This window comes from Histoplasma capsulatum (genome assembly GCF_000150115.1).
Source record: "Histoplasma capsulatum G186AR genomic scaffold supercont2.1, whole genome shotgun sequence".
Classification (NCBI taxonomy): Eukaryota; Fungi; Ascomycota; class Eurotiomycetes; order Onygenales; family Ajellomycetaceae; genus Histoplasma; species Histoplasma capsulatum.
Window position 1 is genome coordinate 1,982,955 of NW_025544801.1, and position 15,691 is coordinate 1,998,645.

Below are 15,691 nucleotides of genomic sequence, written 5' to 3' on the forward strand. Positions count from 1 at the left end.
TTCTTTTTTTCTTTTTTTTTTGTCGTTTCTGTGCAATCTTTCGGGGGGGTTGATCCGCGCGACGCTCAAATTCTAGCAGGGGTAGGTTTATCCTCTTGCATGGAAATTACCTTGCTGTCGCGTGCTTCGCGATTGCTTCTGCGGCGTGTTGCAGAAAAAAAAACCCCTTCCACTGCAGAGAAAACGATCATGCTGTCCTTCTTCCTCCATGTGCGTAATGTGATGCGCATGCGCATCCGTTGGATGTCACACCCGCGATTCTGCTGCGTGTTTCATGCTTCCTTCTCACCTCCATACGCATGGCAGATACATATCGCATGAATCAATTGACCCTTTTTTTTCTTTTCTCTCTTCATGTCTTTTCCATTTACTTTGGTTTTTTATTCGATGATATGCTAACAAAGCGAATACAATGAATGCATCCAGAGCCACCCTTAATATACCCTTTTCCCCTTAAACTTCCTAGCGAGCCACTCAGGACATATACCAAAAGATGTCGGACAAGGTTGAGGCTGGCCCCGTCGAGGTGGCGCCCAAGCCCTCCTTTGGCGCCCGCCTCAAAGCCAATTTCAAGAGATTTTGGTGGCTATATCTGGGTATCTTCATTGCCGTTGTGCTTGTTGTCGTCTTGCCTGTGTAAGCATATTTTTTTTACGCCACTTCACCTTTTAACCCTCCTCTTCGGAGCAGTAATGGAGCTGGGTCAATTTTGATCTCCGCTATGCGCTTGTTGAATGTGGTCCCCACATGAACTGTGCTCATGTAAATAGCCGTGTGGGACAATCTCAACATGTCTAGCGGAATTGGGCAAGGAACTTTTCGAGATGACATGAAACTAACCTTTTGGCAAGCATCTACGTCGGCTACCCCCACATCGCCCAACGCGACGTGAACAGATCCACCCTCACCATCGACTCCATGGAAATCACCGACCCATCCCCAGAGTCCCTCGCTATCAAGATTGAGCAGACTATCGGCTCCAAGTCCAATTTCCACCCCCAGCTCGATGCCTTCAACGCCACCGTCACCATTGCAGGGAACAAGAGTCCCTTCGTCACTCTTCAAGTCCCACCCGTCAAGGCTGTCGATGGCGCCAAGAGCACAATTAACCAGCGCGTCGCCCCTAATATGGATGCGTTCACCGACTATGCCATTCTGGTTATGAAGTCGGAGAAACTCGAGCTTGAGATTGATGGCAAGACGGGGTTGAGGGAGGGCTCTCTGCCGAAGACGACTGTAGATTATAATAAGGTTATTACCATGAAGGGTACGTACCGTATTGCTGTTGCTGTTGTATTAAAACATCGGAGGACCGCTGACGACTAAACTGCGGCGATTCCCCCTTCTCCCCTGCCTGAACAGGCCTCAATTCCCTCAAAGGCTTCGAAGTGAAAAACTTCAGTCTCGCATCCAACCAAACAGACGGAAGCAACATGCTCGGTGAAGTTTTCATTCCCAACCCCAGCGTCTTAACCCTCACCTTGGTAAGTCTATCTCTCGGCAACGGGCCCCATCCAAAACCAAACCTCCCCTAATATATATATATATATATATACTGTACTATGCCATAAGTATTAGCAAAACCCCACTACTTTCTGCAACCAAAAGGCACCATGATTGTGGTGGGGGTTGCCCAAATATTTATGGCCTGGCACTGTATATTATAAATTATAACACATAAAACACAAACCCCTCCACCTAACATAAACATCCCCATCACCAGGGCGACGTCACCCTCGACCTCTCCGTCGATGGCCAAAAAATCGGCACTGCCAAGCTGCCCTCCCTCGTCATCCGCCCGGGCGACAACAACGCCAAGATGCGCTCGACCATCGACCTGGCGAAGGTCTTCCCCTTCGTCAGCGGCAAGGACGCCAAGTACAAGAAGGGCGTCATCCCCCTGACCATCGTGGGTAAGTCGGCTGTGTATGGCGGGAAGGAACTGCCTTATTTCTCAGCCGCGTTGGCGTCGAATACGCTGGAGATCGAGCTAGATTTGCGGCCGCTGTTGGGCTCAGGGGGTGGGAAGTAAGGAGGTGGGTAGGGATAGGAGAGGTAACGAATGGGTAATGGAATGGTGGTTAAGTTTTTATGTCATGTTCTTTTTATATTTCCTTCTTTTTTTTTCTTTTTTTTTCCCCTCCTATCCGCCGGGGGGTGTGGCGTGGGTATGTATGATTTCTCTTTTTTATCTTGCATGTTAATGTCTGTGTGCGTATATATATATACATCACCAATATTCGTGTGGATATTAGTGTCGCCACCGGGGCCCCTTCCCCCATCCTGCAGTATATATATACCATTTTCCTACCACTACGATTAATATTAGTCTGATACTCTGGAAATGAATGATACCCCATTTCTGCATTTTCTGGTCTAGTTCGCCCCCCTTCCCCCCCCTATTTTTTTTGTTTGCTTTTGTTGTTTGGCTGTAAATACAAATATGAATGAGTGATATCTCAGGTCTTTTTTATTCCCCCCCGCCCACCTATCTCTCCTTATGGGCTTGGGTTCCTTTTGATGATGATTCTCATCAACCTTTCTTTGCCCTTTCCTGAAAATAAATAAGTATAATCGTCCTCTCCGTATAGTGTAGTTAGAGAATAAACAGATAGTGGAATGCAAGCGAGACGGAGCTCCGTATTATTTCTTGTTTGTTATTCTGTACTTCCCCCCCTCCTCCCCCAACTGTTCTTTTCGACTCTTCCCAAATGCCATAAAAATAACGAGCATAAGCACATTAGCACCCCAACCCCACCCTTTAATAAACAGGACCATCTACAACTTTTACTGCTTCGGGATATGTCATCCTCCTCCTCTTCTCCTCTTCCCCCCCGCCCCGCCATTGGACGTCGACATCATCCACGAATGCAACGCACGATACCCAGTGGCGACCAGACTCCGCTCCGTTCCCACCTCCGCATCCGCCGCAAGATGCCAATAAAAAAGCCCCCCCAGCTCATACTCCGATACAAACTGTGCCTTCTGCATCACCGTCCTGGGCGAATCGTACGAAATGAAGCCAGCCGCGGGCCCTTCACCACCACCACCACCACCACCACCACCACTGCTGCTGCTGCTGCCGCCGCCGCCGCCGCCGAAATCAACACAATACGCCGCACAAAACACGGCATCGTGCACCTCCTCCGTCCCCGGCAGCGGTAGCTCACGGTAATCAAACACCTTTTCCCCTCCCGCCGTCCCCCGCTCATACGGCTGATTAATCCCATTCGCACCCGGAAACGCACGGCCATAGACGGGGATCCCCAGGAGGATTTTACCAGCCGGTACGCCCCAGCTTAGCAGATAGGCGACCCCTGAGGAACCCGACGTGGTGGCACTCGTCGTCGTCGCCGCCGTCGCTTCCAAGGTTGCTTTTTGCGGGTCCGGCGGCGCGTAGAGTTGGGCGTGGTGCCCACTGAGGGGCATCCAGGGGCCGGAGAAGTCGTATGTCATGAGGTTTATGAGGTCGACGTAGAGGTGGGCTTCGACGAGGTTTATTTTGCTCAGGACCCATTCGCCGGCGGAGAGGGCGGTGGTGAGGAGGTAGGCTGGGCTTGGGAATCGTTCACGTAGCCGGTAGAGTAGGGTGTTGTAGTCGTACCCCTGTTCTAGTGTTTCGGGGTGTTCCCAGTTTACTGTGTAAGAGGTTTGTTAGATCGGCTTTTTTTGGAGGGGGGAGAGATAAGGGGGGTTAGTTACGCACTGTCAAGCCCATCAAGTTGAAATTTATGCATCAGGTCTGCGGCGCTTGACAGAAATCTTTCGACTGCTACTGGGCTCGCCGCGACAGCAGCGAAATTCCTGCTGCCTACGATATCGCCTCCGTTACCCCCACCCCCAATTGAAAGAAGCACTTTTACCTTGGAGTCGCGCTTTCGGTGGACGAGTGCCCGAAGATATCCCTCGGTGCCATCAACTGGCTGGCGTTCGTCCACCCATTCGTTGCTAAGCTGGTGGGAATCGTTAGTTATGTATTTCCGTTTAAAATAAGGATGTATGTATAGGGCGATGGGTTGGGCACACCAACATAGACGGTGCCGTCCTCTCTCACCCTGCCAACTCAAAAGCATCCAGTAAGCTATCTTGCATTTCACAATTTTTTTTGTTGGTTTTTAGCAGCCAAGGGAGGGAAGGACTTATGGGGACAATCTTCTCCGTTTTTTCCCTTCATACCAGGCAAATGCATAGAATATATGGGAAATATAACCTAGATTCAATGACGAGGGAGGCGGCATGTCATTCGCCCGCCAATTAGCGTAGTAAACGGCATTCCAGTGCATCGGAATTCCAGAGCCGGATCTATGCACCGAGTTCTGCGAGGGGAGTTCGTTGGAACCCAGACCCACGGAGGGAGATCTCTGGAAAGGATACATCAGGAGTTATCAACCTGAGCTATGCACTTCAGGTCCCTGGTTGAACGACTAGTTGTATTCTAGAAAGTTGAAGTGTCTATTGGTGCGATAGCAAAGAAGCAGTGATTAGGCAAGAAACAGTGTTGGTTCTTGAGTCTCGGGCGGATTGGCGTTGGAGGTTCGAAAACTGAGAAATCGCAGGGGCGGTGCAAGCAGTAAACCTGGGTATATATGGGGATATATATATGTATAGAAAGAGCGAGAAAGAGCGAGGGCAGTTAAGAAACAGCAGGTTGGCTTTTAGCCCTTACGGAAATGACGAGGGCTAAATGGCAATAATGAAAGTGAAAGGGCCGGAACCGTTTTCATTGCTGATAGTAGTCAATAAGTTCGATGTGAGTCTCAGCGCATGAGCGAATGTGGATCACGACACAGCGATTCGCTTCTAGGCTATTTTACTCCAGAAACTTTTAGGAGAAGCGGGTATCTGCTGTAGTGGCGATTATCTTCCACCAACCTTGGAGATCCTGAGGATTGTGGGTATTTTCTTCGGGGTTTTCCCCCTTCCCATATATAATCATCCTTCAAGGGCCCACGAGGCTAGTCAAAAGCTTTCAATATGGCCATGGCAGAATGACAAGCTCTCAGCTATGGGAGATTTAGGCGCCTAAATATGTGGATCCCGAGTTAGTTAAATAGTGCAGAGCAGATCCGGGGTCAAAACATAGTTTTGGATGCAGGAATAAGCAAAGAAGTGGAGGTGGGCCATCGTTTTTCCGACATAAAATCCCTTGAATGACTGAACCAAAAAACCAGCGTCCGGATTAGCTTCTTCTTGACACCACCCAAACGACGAGCATGGGTGGCTCGATGCAAGTGTGCGGTAAGAATCGCACGGATTCCTGCATGATCTATGCTGGCTGTATAGGCGGAAGGGGAGGTGGGCTACGGGAATGAAAAGGAGAGTGCAGCAGCCATGACAACGGAGAGCTTGCACATTTTCACGATCCTGCCCGCTGGATTGCATAGCCTTGTGTCTTGGTCTATGTGACTTGCTAATTATGTGCGTCAGGGCTATAGCGGGCCTTTCTATTGCATCGCCCTACGATTGTATGCAGTGGGAAGATGGTTGCAGAGTTATCAGTTTCCAACCTGCATGGCTGTTCATTCCTTGAAAATATTGCTTCTGTGAGCGAAAGTATCCCCGCAGAAGGCTCCCGCGCCCGGTTCAGTTATGACTGTGTGCTTTTGTCGTTTTCTCCTTTTGTTTCTGGCCAGCGTCGGCGTTGTGCAGTAAAAGCATCTCAGCCTCTGGGTCTTTGCTCCTGGTGGTTCAGCGCACCGTGAAAGACATCAATCAGGACGGGCATACAAGCCCAATAGCGAGGATCAGATTTGCTCCCAATAAATAATGCATAAACCGGTACGGTACACTTGTCACAAGTTGCTAGGATATTCAGCATTACTAGTTTGAAGGTGCTTTTGGTAAACTTCCTGATCGAAGCATCTACTCCTGGATCCATGATATTAGTATTCAATTACAGGTACCTACAGTACTGCCACACAGCGGGAAAAAATCACCTAATGGGCGAGGATATAGAGAAAATAATGCCGTAGGACTGCAATGACTTTTTATGTAGTTGCCGGAATGAAGCCTTTGTCTCCACCACCTAAACCTGCTTGCTCCCAGGGTCTGTCATGATCCGCTTGCACAGGATAAGGTTATGCATTCCATGCTGGAACAAAAGGACGGCTAGAATTGACGCAAGTTAAATGATAGGGGATATATACTCAATTATCGGCGGAAGTGGACATCGGAGGTGGTTGTAAAAGGGAAGCCCTGTTGGTTATCAATTTGGTCATGGATTGCCGAAAGTTTGGTGGAGCGTGCTAAAGCTTGACACAAGATGAGCTTGCATCCAACATCAACCAACCACCAACCACATGACGGAGATCCCCTACGACTTCCGATGTTGCTATTGTTTGGGTTGACGGTTTCCTCAAACATACTCACTATCTTCGTACCTCGCATCTCTACTACGCCTGTATCGACTGACGGCTGGGTCTTCACCCTGTTAGCTTGTCCTCGTTCCCTTCCAGCCGCGATCCATCAGTGCTACGGCTGGTGAGGACTGCACGAGACGACAGCGACTGGGATTTCATCCCTCTTACTAAACTGCACACTGCAATTCTCCCGTTTGGAAGAAGACTACGAAGACTACCTCCGCCATGTCTGCAGACGTACAGGGAATCGCCGATCGAATCGTCTCGCCCGACGCCCCTCGCGACCCCAGCTTCAACTTCTCCTTCAGCCCCTTCCTCACAAAAACCTTCGGCTTTGGGCTCGCCTCGGACGTGCCTGTGTGCAAAGCGTATCGAGAAGGCCACTGCCCCCTAGGCCCAACATGCCCAGACAGGCACCCCACCCCGTCCCGAATCTCCACGGCCACCTCCCCGGCAATGCCCGCGGCCTCGACCCACGGCACCCTCGTCTGCAAGCACTTCCTCAAAGGCCTATGCAAAAAGGGCATCAAATGCGAGTACCTGCACGAGTATAATCTACGGCGGATGCCCGAGTGCCAGAATTTCTCACGGACGGGATACTGTCCCAACGGCGATGAATGTCTCTACCAACACGTCCCCGAAGAGGCAAAGATACCGCTTTGCGAGCACTACGAGAGGGGGCTGTGCGCGTTGGGTCCGCTGTGCGCGAAGAAGCATGTGCGGAAAAAGATCTGTCGTTTTTATTTGGCTGGGTTTTGCCCTGAGGGGCGGGCGTGTCTTGAGGGTGCACATCCCGGGTGGCCAGAGAATTTGCCAAAGCCCATGGTTAAGGTGGCGAAGACGGAAGCGGATTTGGAGCGGGAAAGGGCGAGGATACGGGAGGAGCAGGAGAAGGAGGAAGAGAGGGAGAGGGAATGGAGGAGGGAGAATCGTGGCCGGGATGGCCGGTTTGGGAGAGGACGGTATCGAGGGAAGAGATGATTTGGGTCTCTCGTGGGTCTTGTTCTCTTTTCTTCTTGGAATAAATTTGCGTGTCTTCTTTTCTTTGTATGTGCGGGCTGGGCTTATCGGGTTTCTGTGCTTTATTAGCATTGATCGGAGTTTATTATGCCGTGGCTCTTTAAACGTCGGGCTTTCCAACTGTTGGTCTGTTTTTCCTGGATTTGATTACTACGATCAGATAGCTGTTTACTGGATTGAAGCTTCTAGAAAACTGGGTGAAAATATTTTGCAACGTGCTCTAAAGAAGACGAGATATGTGTATAGATCATCTATGCTTTTCGAAGCTGTCAAACAATACATCAGCATATTCCAAGTTGACAGTGCATGTCACAAACAACCAAAACAAATGTCGAATTATTTAATAATGAAATCAATGAAAAAGAGATTGATGATTACACCGTATATATAGTCAGCGGTGTACACGATCTTACAAACATCCATACCAGCAGATTCTATGTTTACTTCCTACCATATCAATGGGCGATAGATTGAACCCCTCCGGAAACAAAAGCACTTGCGCGCAGAACACCTACACCAAAGTCTTCCTCGACAAGAGTGCTAAGAGTGAATGCATTGTCTACAAAAGAAAAAGTGACTACGGACCCAAGTTCCCGGGCGATATATACTTCTGAAAGATTCACCCAGACTGATTTTCCAATTGACTCTAGCTCTAACGGAATATTCGAGCGCAATCGCGACTCCTGTAACAGCATGAAGTCTTCCATACCTTTACTTAGCGTAGGCTTGGCAGGTCTCCACATACCGTGGAACGCCAACGAGATGGGTTCAATGCCTCTAATGGCTTTCCTGGAATGTGGTCTCCCATGTGCCACTGGCTCAAAATATTAGCATACAGGATATCATCTTGGTGTTTGCGGGAATGGGTTGACCGGAAAAGAGGGCCGGAAACAGGAAACAGGCAATATCAGCGACATGCATCAACTTATCGATTTAGCTGAAGGTAGCTGACTAGCATGCGCAACGCTGTGAGCATCCTGTTTCCAAACTGCCTCTGTCTCGAGGGTGGCATCGACGGTTGAAAGGGTTCTTCTCTCGCACATAACTCACGCAGCTGGAAATCCAATTGCCCTGCAGCTCCGTACAAGCTTGGGGCCGTTGCATAACGAAGGTGCCTGGTCTGCATAGGTGAAGGACATGTAGGCAAAGGCAAGGAATGGCATACCAGATAGTCCACGGCAGTCGATTTGCTTCAGGTCACCCGTGCAGCTATCGAAATCATCCCCCGAGGATTAGGAAGTCAGCCTGGACCCGTTTCTCTGTGGTTTTAATCCCCTGTGGAGTGGCTTCCACAAGAGGGATCTCAACAGGTTGAATACGTCGTGATAGCCTTGTTCCAATGAGACCTGCTTGCGTCCAAATGCGTGAGGCAAGGCAATGGGCGCAGGATTTCTCTGTTCCTGAGTACCTTTTGCGCTGGCGTGTCTTCTACCCGCAAAAGCTAAAGTCGCCTTTATGCTAGAGTTCTTCTTAGAATCCGCGACGCTTTTCAAGTGGTTATCCAAAAGTGTTCCTTTCCACGAAGTCTCACATGAGGTCCTCGAAAGGTAGTTGACCGTATTTTGAAAAGCTCTGGGTACTGATCCCGTGCTTGTTTCACTTCACCGTTGGGTGTACTTATTTTGACGCTGGGCAAAGATTTGGCGTTCGTTACAGAGCCATGATCTCTTTGCAACCTTTGATCTGCAGTCCGGCCGAACCGATTCCCATGACTATAACCCGCTTCCTGTTCATATGCAGACCTTCCTGAGGCCAGAAAGAGGAATTGTTGCTGGAAAACTTCGGGACATTCCAATTCTGGATTTTTATCACTTTGACACAGGACCAGAATCCAGCACGAGACACTTGGTTAACACCTCAAAAAATCAGACACTGATTCAAGGAATTTGGTTGTATACCCTTGACGCCTCAGCTTCTCGAGCTAGACACTCCGCCGTAGCTTGCTCCTCATACAAATGAGCCAAGCTCGGCCATAGTATTTGGAGATTGGATTGAGAGATCCTTGGTGATTCAAGTCTTTGTTCGTAATCGACAACAATGGGAAGGAAGGAGAAAATTAAAGGGAGGAGAATGACTTGAATATATCTTCAAACCAACATCAAACCCTGGTGCTGCTGGCATGGAAAAGGGTCCTCGTAATAGTTGATCCCCATGGATGGTCCACCAAAGCTTGATTGAGCAGGAATGCCTGGCAAGGGAATCACGGAAAGCAAGGGATATGGTTGCTTTGATTGGAAGCTCTTCGAACTACCTTGCTCATATCCGTCGATGGTCCGTCGTGCGTTTCATCGGCTCATCGACGTCGGGTCGACTTGGATCTTCCCTGCAACAGTAATCTCGCTTCTGCATTCAGATATGCTCCAGGGACAGTTCCGGATTCTAGTTGAATGTGGTTAGAATGGAAAATCAAAGTTTCTAACCATGTCAAATGCTGAGCATCATGGAACTTGACATGATATAGAGAGAGTTTAGCTTCTTTTCCTATATTCTCCAAGATCTTGCAACGCTATGACATTGTAATGATATTTTTCTTATATACAGCGTAGATGTAAATATATGCTAATCGTTATCAGCTATTTAGAAGAATATCTAGTTGATAGACTCTGCTGATGGACGCGACTGATAAGTATATGTGGGGTTTGTTGACTGAGCCTGCGTGGTGGAACAGATGAGAGCAGGGTTTCTAGCCATGTTCAACTAGTTTACGCAGTTGGAACCCGAACTAACTCTCGGCGAGTTCTCGCTCTTCTTCGGGTTTCTCTTTCTTACATACTTGGTCCAAACGTTCACGCTCGCTCTTTGATACCATCGACGTATCAAGAGCGCCCATACCAAGGACATGCTGCGGACATACCGGGGATTATCAAACGAAGTGTTCTCAGCCAACACCGGAATTGATTTATTTGGGATTTCATCGGGTGCCCACTGCCCACTGCTCAGTATAATAAAATCATACCAAACCCCGGTAGAATTAAAGTCCATGTTGACCTTGACAAGAGTTTGAAGTGAAAGTTGAAAGCTGGCAAATGGGTTGCTTGAAATAACTGCTTCCAGTGCAATCATTCCACTGATCACTAGCAGTGTTGAGACGCGGGCTCGGCATAGCCGAAGCCCTCGGTTGATCTCCCATTTTGGCCCATGACACACTAAATATTTGATGCACTTACTAACTTGGTTGGATGATTAATATGATAACTGCTAATATAGTTACGGCATCTCTATCTCAACACACAAGGAATTTTTTTATAATAGAAAAGTACTAGTAAATATGAGATATAAGCATAACGGGCTTTATATATTTCCAATTTTCTGAGCTTCAAAGAAATCATTCCTGGATCATTGATTGCCCGCATAAATTGAAACACGAAAAAAATATTTTGTTAGTGGGGCACTAAATTTTTAGTGGATCACGAACGGACTGCGTACAAGGGGCATCACTCCCTCCTTCGTATTACCAGGAATGTGAGGATTACTGCGGAGTTAGTGGCAGTCTTTGATCTGTAATCACCTCCCTGAGTAGGACGGACATTCAACCCCGCCAACCCACGTTCCCGCACCGTTATTGCTCCCTAGGGATTTGCCTAAGCAGAGCGTGATGGGTACATACTGCGTATAGCCGCTCGACACGATAATATGGTCATTCAATTGTAGGAACTGCGGAATTGCTTCCCTGATGCAACAGTAATCTGAGTTGGGAGGTGGGAGGTGGGAGGTGAGAGTATTCAGGATCTGCCAGGGAGAGCCGTGGAAAGATTACCATCCTTGCAAACGTCATAGCTTAGGAAGGCCCGGGGCTCTGTTGCCGTGTCTGTGCTCCGTACGCTGCGTATATAACAGCATCCCCCTTCCCCCCAGAGGACCTTTCTCACAGCTGAATCCAACCATTCAGCTCATTGCACAATCCTAGTGGCATTACCATTCTTCTCTGTTTACTATCTACGCAGTAGTTCGAACCATTCAGCATCCGCAATCAACATGGCGCCGAAGATCGCTATTCTTTTCGTATGTCTGCGTCCATATTACATGGATGTGTTACCTTACTACCCCTTTTGTCACTCTTTTGTCACTCTTTTGTCACTAATGAGATTCTCTCTATACGTACACTTAGTACTCCATGTATGGACATATCCAGAAGCTAGCGGAGGCAGAGAAAAAAGGCATTGAGGCTGCTGGAGGCACAGTAGATATCTATCAGTAAGGCCCCCCGTTTGCAGGCTAAAATCGAGAGGAGGAAAAACCGCGAAACTGCCAAAGGAAATTTATGAGCTAGCTAGCCCTCCAATGGAAATTGACATGTCAACGTAACATATATAGAGTCGCCGAAACCCTCCCCCAGGAAGTCCTCGATAAGATGCATGCGCCGCCGAAGTCTTCCTACCCGATTGCTGAACCAGATGTGCTTCTGAAATACGATGCTATCCTGATGGGAATCCCAACCCGTTATGGGAATTTCCCTGCCCAGTGGAAAGCGTTCTGGGACAAAACAGTGGGTATTTGGGCTTCTGGCGGTTACTGGGGCAAATATGTTGGTCTCTTTGTCTCGTCTGGAACTCCAGGCGGTGGACAGGAGTCTACCAACCTCGCTGCGATGAGTACGCTGGCCCATCATGGATTCATCTACGTTCCTCTGGGATACAAGACTGTGATGTCCCTGTTGGTGAACGTCGATGAAGTTAGAGGTGGTAGCCCGTGGGGTGCTGGGACTTTTGCTGTAAGCCTTTGTCCCCATCTGCATATTTGAAGGGGAGATCTCTCAGAGGATTTCTAGGGATGAGAAGCAAAACTAATGTATGAATCATTTTTTTTAGGGCATTGATGGCTCGCGTCAACCATCTGCGCTGGAACTCCAGGTTGCCGAAGAACAGGGCAAGCAGTTCTATAACACTGTCGCCAAGGTTAACTTCGAATGACTAAATGATGGGCCATCTACCGCCGATAACTCAGGAAACGAAGCTCGAGCCAGCGAACCGCAGCCAACACCTTTACCTGAGCGAAGGCCCGCCGAAAAAACCAAGCAGGATAAGAAGTCAGGGCTTGCGGGCTGCCGAAATGTATTGTTAGTTGACGAGTTTTCAGGTAGCCTTGATGTTTCGTTTGTTTGTTGAGGAACGCTTCTACGATAGCACCAACTTAGTTAGCCATGCGAAATGAAAGTAATAATGAGCAATGAAATTTATGTACTATTGCTAGTAGCTCAATCACTGCGTCCACTTGATGACCATGGAATTCCAAGGTTTTATATCAGCCTGTTGAGTATCTACCGGTCCAATCCATCCAAGATCAGCCAACCACGTGATATCGCTAGTTTTCCTGAAAGGCGCCCATTGACGTATTCGGGCCTTGTTTGTGGTGTCGGATAGAGCGATTGTCTCCGTCACTCCCTAACTTCAGGCAACTTTCCCACGGGCAAATCCTCACTTTCACTCCAGTGTTATATTTCTCTACATCATCGCCATGACTTGAATGCGTCTTGTTCCTCTTTGCTTGTTCTTATCTCTCTCTCTCTCTATCACACGCCTAAATCATGGCGCCAGCTAGGCCTATACTGCTCCGGTTCGAAAGCCGGAATGGCCAATTCAGGTTAACGGTGAACCCGACAGACGAATTTCCATCCCTTTTACCAAAGGTTAGGCTCACATATGGGACATGTGTTCTATTGGCGTGGAGATAATAATACAACCTTCTTAACTTAGGTGCTGGATAACCTTCCCAAGAACACCGCTCCCCCGTCTGTCGTACTTTCGAACAAGCCCATAGGGACTGGAGGACAGGAAAGAAATATATCCACCCTGAAGGGGGTTACTATCCAACGGGTTGGACTATCGTGAGTCAACCCTTCCCATGTGTGTTCACTCCAGTCTGTAGACTCATTCATTCAGCCACGGAGACAAGCTTTTTATTGGTTATGAAGAAGAGACCGCGGTGGTAAACGGCAGCTCGAGTGGGCATCCTTCTTCTATCTCTAAATCGCAGAATGCACCCCGTCGCCTGGACGGTGTCGCAGTGCGGCAACAGGAACAAGCTCCCCCTGTCCCAACACCAACGTCCGCGACCCTTATTAAGAATCCGTGGGAGGTTGTTAAGCAGTCACCCCTCGATGATCGATTGGATCGAAAAGACGGAAAAATAAGTCGTGGCCTTGATCACAAAATGTGCAGACATGGACCGAAAGGCATGTGCGACTATTGCATGCCCCTGGAGCCATATGCACCCGAGTATCTTGCGGAGAAGAAGATAAAACACCTTTCGTTTCATTCATATCTTCGGAAAATAAATTCGTCTACCAATAAGCCGGAGTTAAAGAGCTCCTATATACCCCCTCTCTCAGAGCCTGACTACAGGGTGAAACGAGACTGCCCATCCGGTCATCCTGCTTGGCCAGAGGGCATTTGTACCAAGTGCCAACCCAGCGCAATCACGCTGCAGCCCCAGCCCTTCCGTATGGTCGACCATGTTGAGTTTTCTTCCCCTGACCTCATTAATTCTTTATTGGATTTCTGGCGAAAATCTGGAACTCAACGACTCGGCTTTTTATACGGAACATACGAGGAGTACACCGAGGTTCCACTTGGAATAAAAGCTGTCGTCCAAGCAATCTATGAACCACCACAAGTGGGTGAAGTAGATGGCGTGACACTCCATGAATGGAGTAACGAGAAGGACGTTGATGAGGTTGCCAAATTTTGCGGTCTGGAGAAGATCGGTGTTATTTTCACAGACCTCCTGGACGCCGGAGCTGGGGATGGTACGGTCATCTGCAAGCGGCATATTGACTCCTACTATCTTTCCTCTCTAGAAATCGTTTTTGCGGCACAGCTGCAAGCAAGATACCCCAAAGCAACGAAATGGAGTGAAACGGGCCGGTTTGGATCGAATTTTGTCACATGTGTGCTTAGCGGAGATGAAGACGGTGCAATTTCGATTAGTGCATACCAAGCATCGAATTCCGCAGTTGAAATGGTGAAAGCAGATATAATTGAACCTTCTGCAGATCCCGGCGTTATGCTCGTGCAACAGGAAAACCAACTTGATGACGATGCGAGCAAAGCCCGGTACATTCCTGAGGTATTCTACCGCAAGGTCAACGAGTATGGCGCCAACGTCCAGGAAAATGCGAAACCAAGTTTCCCCGTCGAATACCTCCTTGTCACTCTAACCCATGGGTTCCCAACTGATCCCGATGTTATGTTCAACAATTCGACTTTTCCAATTGAAAACCGTGAGGTCATTGGGGAGAGCCAGGATTTGAGAATGTTGGCTGATAAGCTTGTATCACACGGCGATCCTAACAAGACGATATGTGGTGTATCGGACTTCCATCTCCTTTGCTTCCTCAATAGCCTTGGGATCTTGAATAAGGTAAAGTTATTTTCAACATTGCTTATAGTTTACCTTTATTGTGCTGTCATTAACCCTCATCTGCCTCCGGCTATAGGACGAAGAATTTCTTTTGTGTACCGTTGCGCGATCCCACGATACCGCTGATGGTATGCAATTAATTAACACATCCGGCTGGGCCACCTTGGTTACAATCCTTCAGGAGAGCGGTGAGCGGCCCCCCAAGCGTTCTTGGCCCTTCCAGTCACAAACATTTATTTCTTCCCATCAACGTTCAAAACATCCACAAGCCCCCAAGTCGGAACATCCCCAATCGGATAGTGAACAGCTTGCTAAGAGGTTTAAGGGGGCTAGCTTAGGATAGCATTTTCCCATACAAACATCTACCACTCGTGTAGAATTTCTCTTTCTCGTTACGGGACCGGGTTGCAGTTAAGATACATTAAAGTGCATATACATTTACGCTGATAAGCCCTATCAACCATTTTATTTACCGTCCTACTTTCGAAATACGTCGCTAGCAAGGCGGGTATTTGCACCTCCAGTTGATACAGCTTACTACTGGATCGAATCTCTCACTTCACGACAATCCCAAACCAACCAAATTTTCCATTGTCTTAACGGTGGTGAATGGAAACCAAGGGAGAGGGGAAAATTAAAAACAACCTGAAGCTAATTAATGCACATGGATTACTGTGTTTTCTTAAGCAAGAGAAACTGGAAATGGCCCAGCTTGAACATTATTGAATAATAGTATGTGATCAATAAAATGGTGATGAGAATTGGAGCTTCCATGAAAATTTTTATATCTTTTCAATTTATCATTTTATCATGGCGGGTTTGCATTTATATACACCAGTCATCTCAAGACTTAAAGAAAATTCACAATTTAGATACATTGGTCCAAACAAGCGCCTTAGCTCTGGTTAAAATAGCGCGTTCGAATACCAAGAGAAAATGAAATGTGAAAATAC

The 15,691-nt window shown here is 48.1% G+C and overlaps 6 protein-coding genes across 6 annotated transcripts; 4 read left to right on the forward strand and 2 right to left on the reverse strand.

The window, feature by feature from the left end:
- Window positions 1-493: 493 nt before the first annotated feature.
- Window positions 494-2,032, forward strand: HCBG_00632 (uncharacterized protein; the record flags this gene model as incomplete). Its single annotated transcript, XM_045427682.1, has 4 exons — window positions 494-636; window positions 852-1,267; window positions 1,363-1,484; window positions 1,724-2,032. 4 exons carry the CDS (start codon window positions 494-496, stop codon window positions 2,030-2,032), a joined length of 990 nt encoding a protein of 329 aa, XP_045291657.1.
- Window positions 2,033-2,805: 773 nt separating this feature from the next.
- HCBG_00633 (endochitinase 1 precursor) lies at window positions 2,806-4,376 on the reverse strand (the record flags this gene model as incomplete). The annotated part of the gene is made up of 3 exons (XM_045427683.1): window positions 2,806-3,638; window positions 3,707-3,948; window positions 4,177-4,376. 3 exons carry the CDS (start codon window positions 4,374-4,376, stop codon window positions 2,806-2,808), a joined length of 1,275 nt encoding a protein of 424 aa, XP_045291658.1.
- Window positions 4,377-6,300: 1,924 nt separating this feature from the next.
- HCBG_00634 (mRNA 3'-end-processing protein yth1) lies at window positions 6,301-7,608 on the forward strand (the record flags this gene model as incomplete). Its single annotated transcript, XM_045427684.1, has 1 exon — window positions 6,301-7,608. The coding sequence occupies one exon, from the start codon at window positions 6,585-6,587 to the stop codon at window positions 7,338-7,340; it is 756 nt and encodes a 251-aa protein (XP_045291659.1).
- Window positions 7,609-7,834: 226 nt separating this feature from the next.
- Window positions 7,835-9,089, reverse strand: HCBG_00635 (uncharacterized protein; the record flags this gene model as incomplete). Its single annotated transcript, XM_045427685.1, has 5 exons — window positions 7,835-8,062; window positions 8,125-8,193; window positions 8,465-8,588; window positions 8,631-8,978; window positions 9,034-9,089. 5 exons carry the CDS (start codon window positions 9,087-9,089, stop codon window positions 7,835-7,837), a joined length of 825 nt encoding a protein of 274 aa, XP_045291660.1.
- A 2,265-nt stretch (window positions 9,090-11,354) lies between these two features.
- HCBG_00636 (Y20 protein) lies at window positions 11,355-12,289 on the forward strand (the record flags this gene model as incomplete). The annotated part of the gene is made up of 4 exons (XM_045427686.1): window positions 11,355-11,381; window positions 11,488-11,573; window positions 11,694-12,090; window positions 12,188-12,289. 4 exons carry the CDS (start codon window positions 11,355-11,357, stop codon window positions 12,287-12,289), a joined length of 612 nt encoding a protein of 203 aa, XP_045291661.1.
- Window positions 12,290-12,903: 614 nt separating this feature from the next.
- On the forward strand, window positions 12,904-15,184 carry HCBG_00637 (endoplasmic reticulum and nuclear membrane protein; the record flags this gene model as incomplete). Its single annotated transcript, XM_045427687.1, has 4 exons — window positions 12,904-13,005; window positions 13,073-13,203; window positions 13,259-14,738; window positions 14,815-15,184. The coding sequence occupies 4 exons, from the start codon at window positions 12,904-12,906 to the stop codon at window positions 15,079-15,081; spliced, it is 1,980 nt and encodes a 659-aa protein (XP_045291662.1).
- Between the last annotated feature and the right edge of the window lie 507 nt (window positions 15,185-15,691).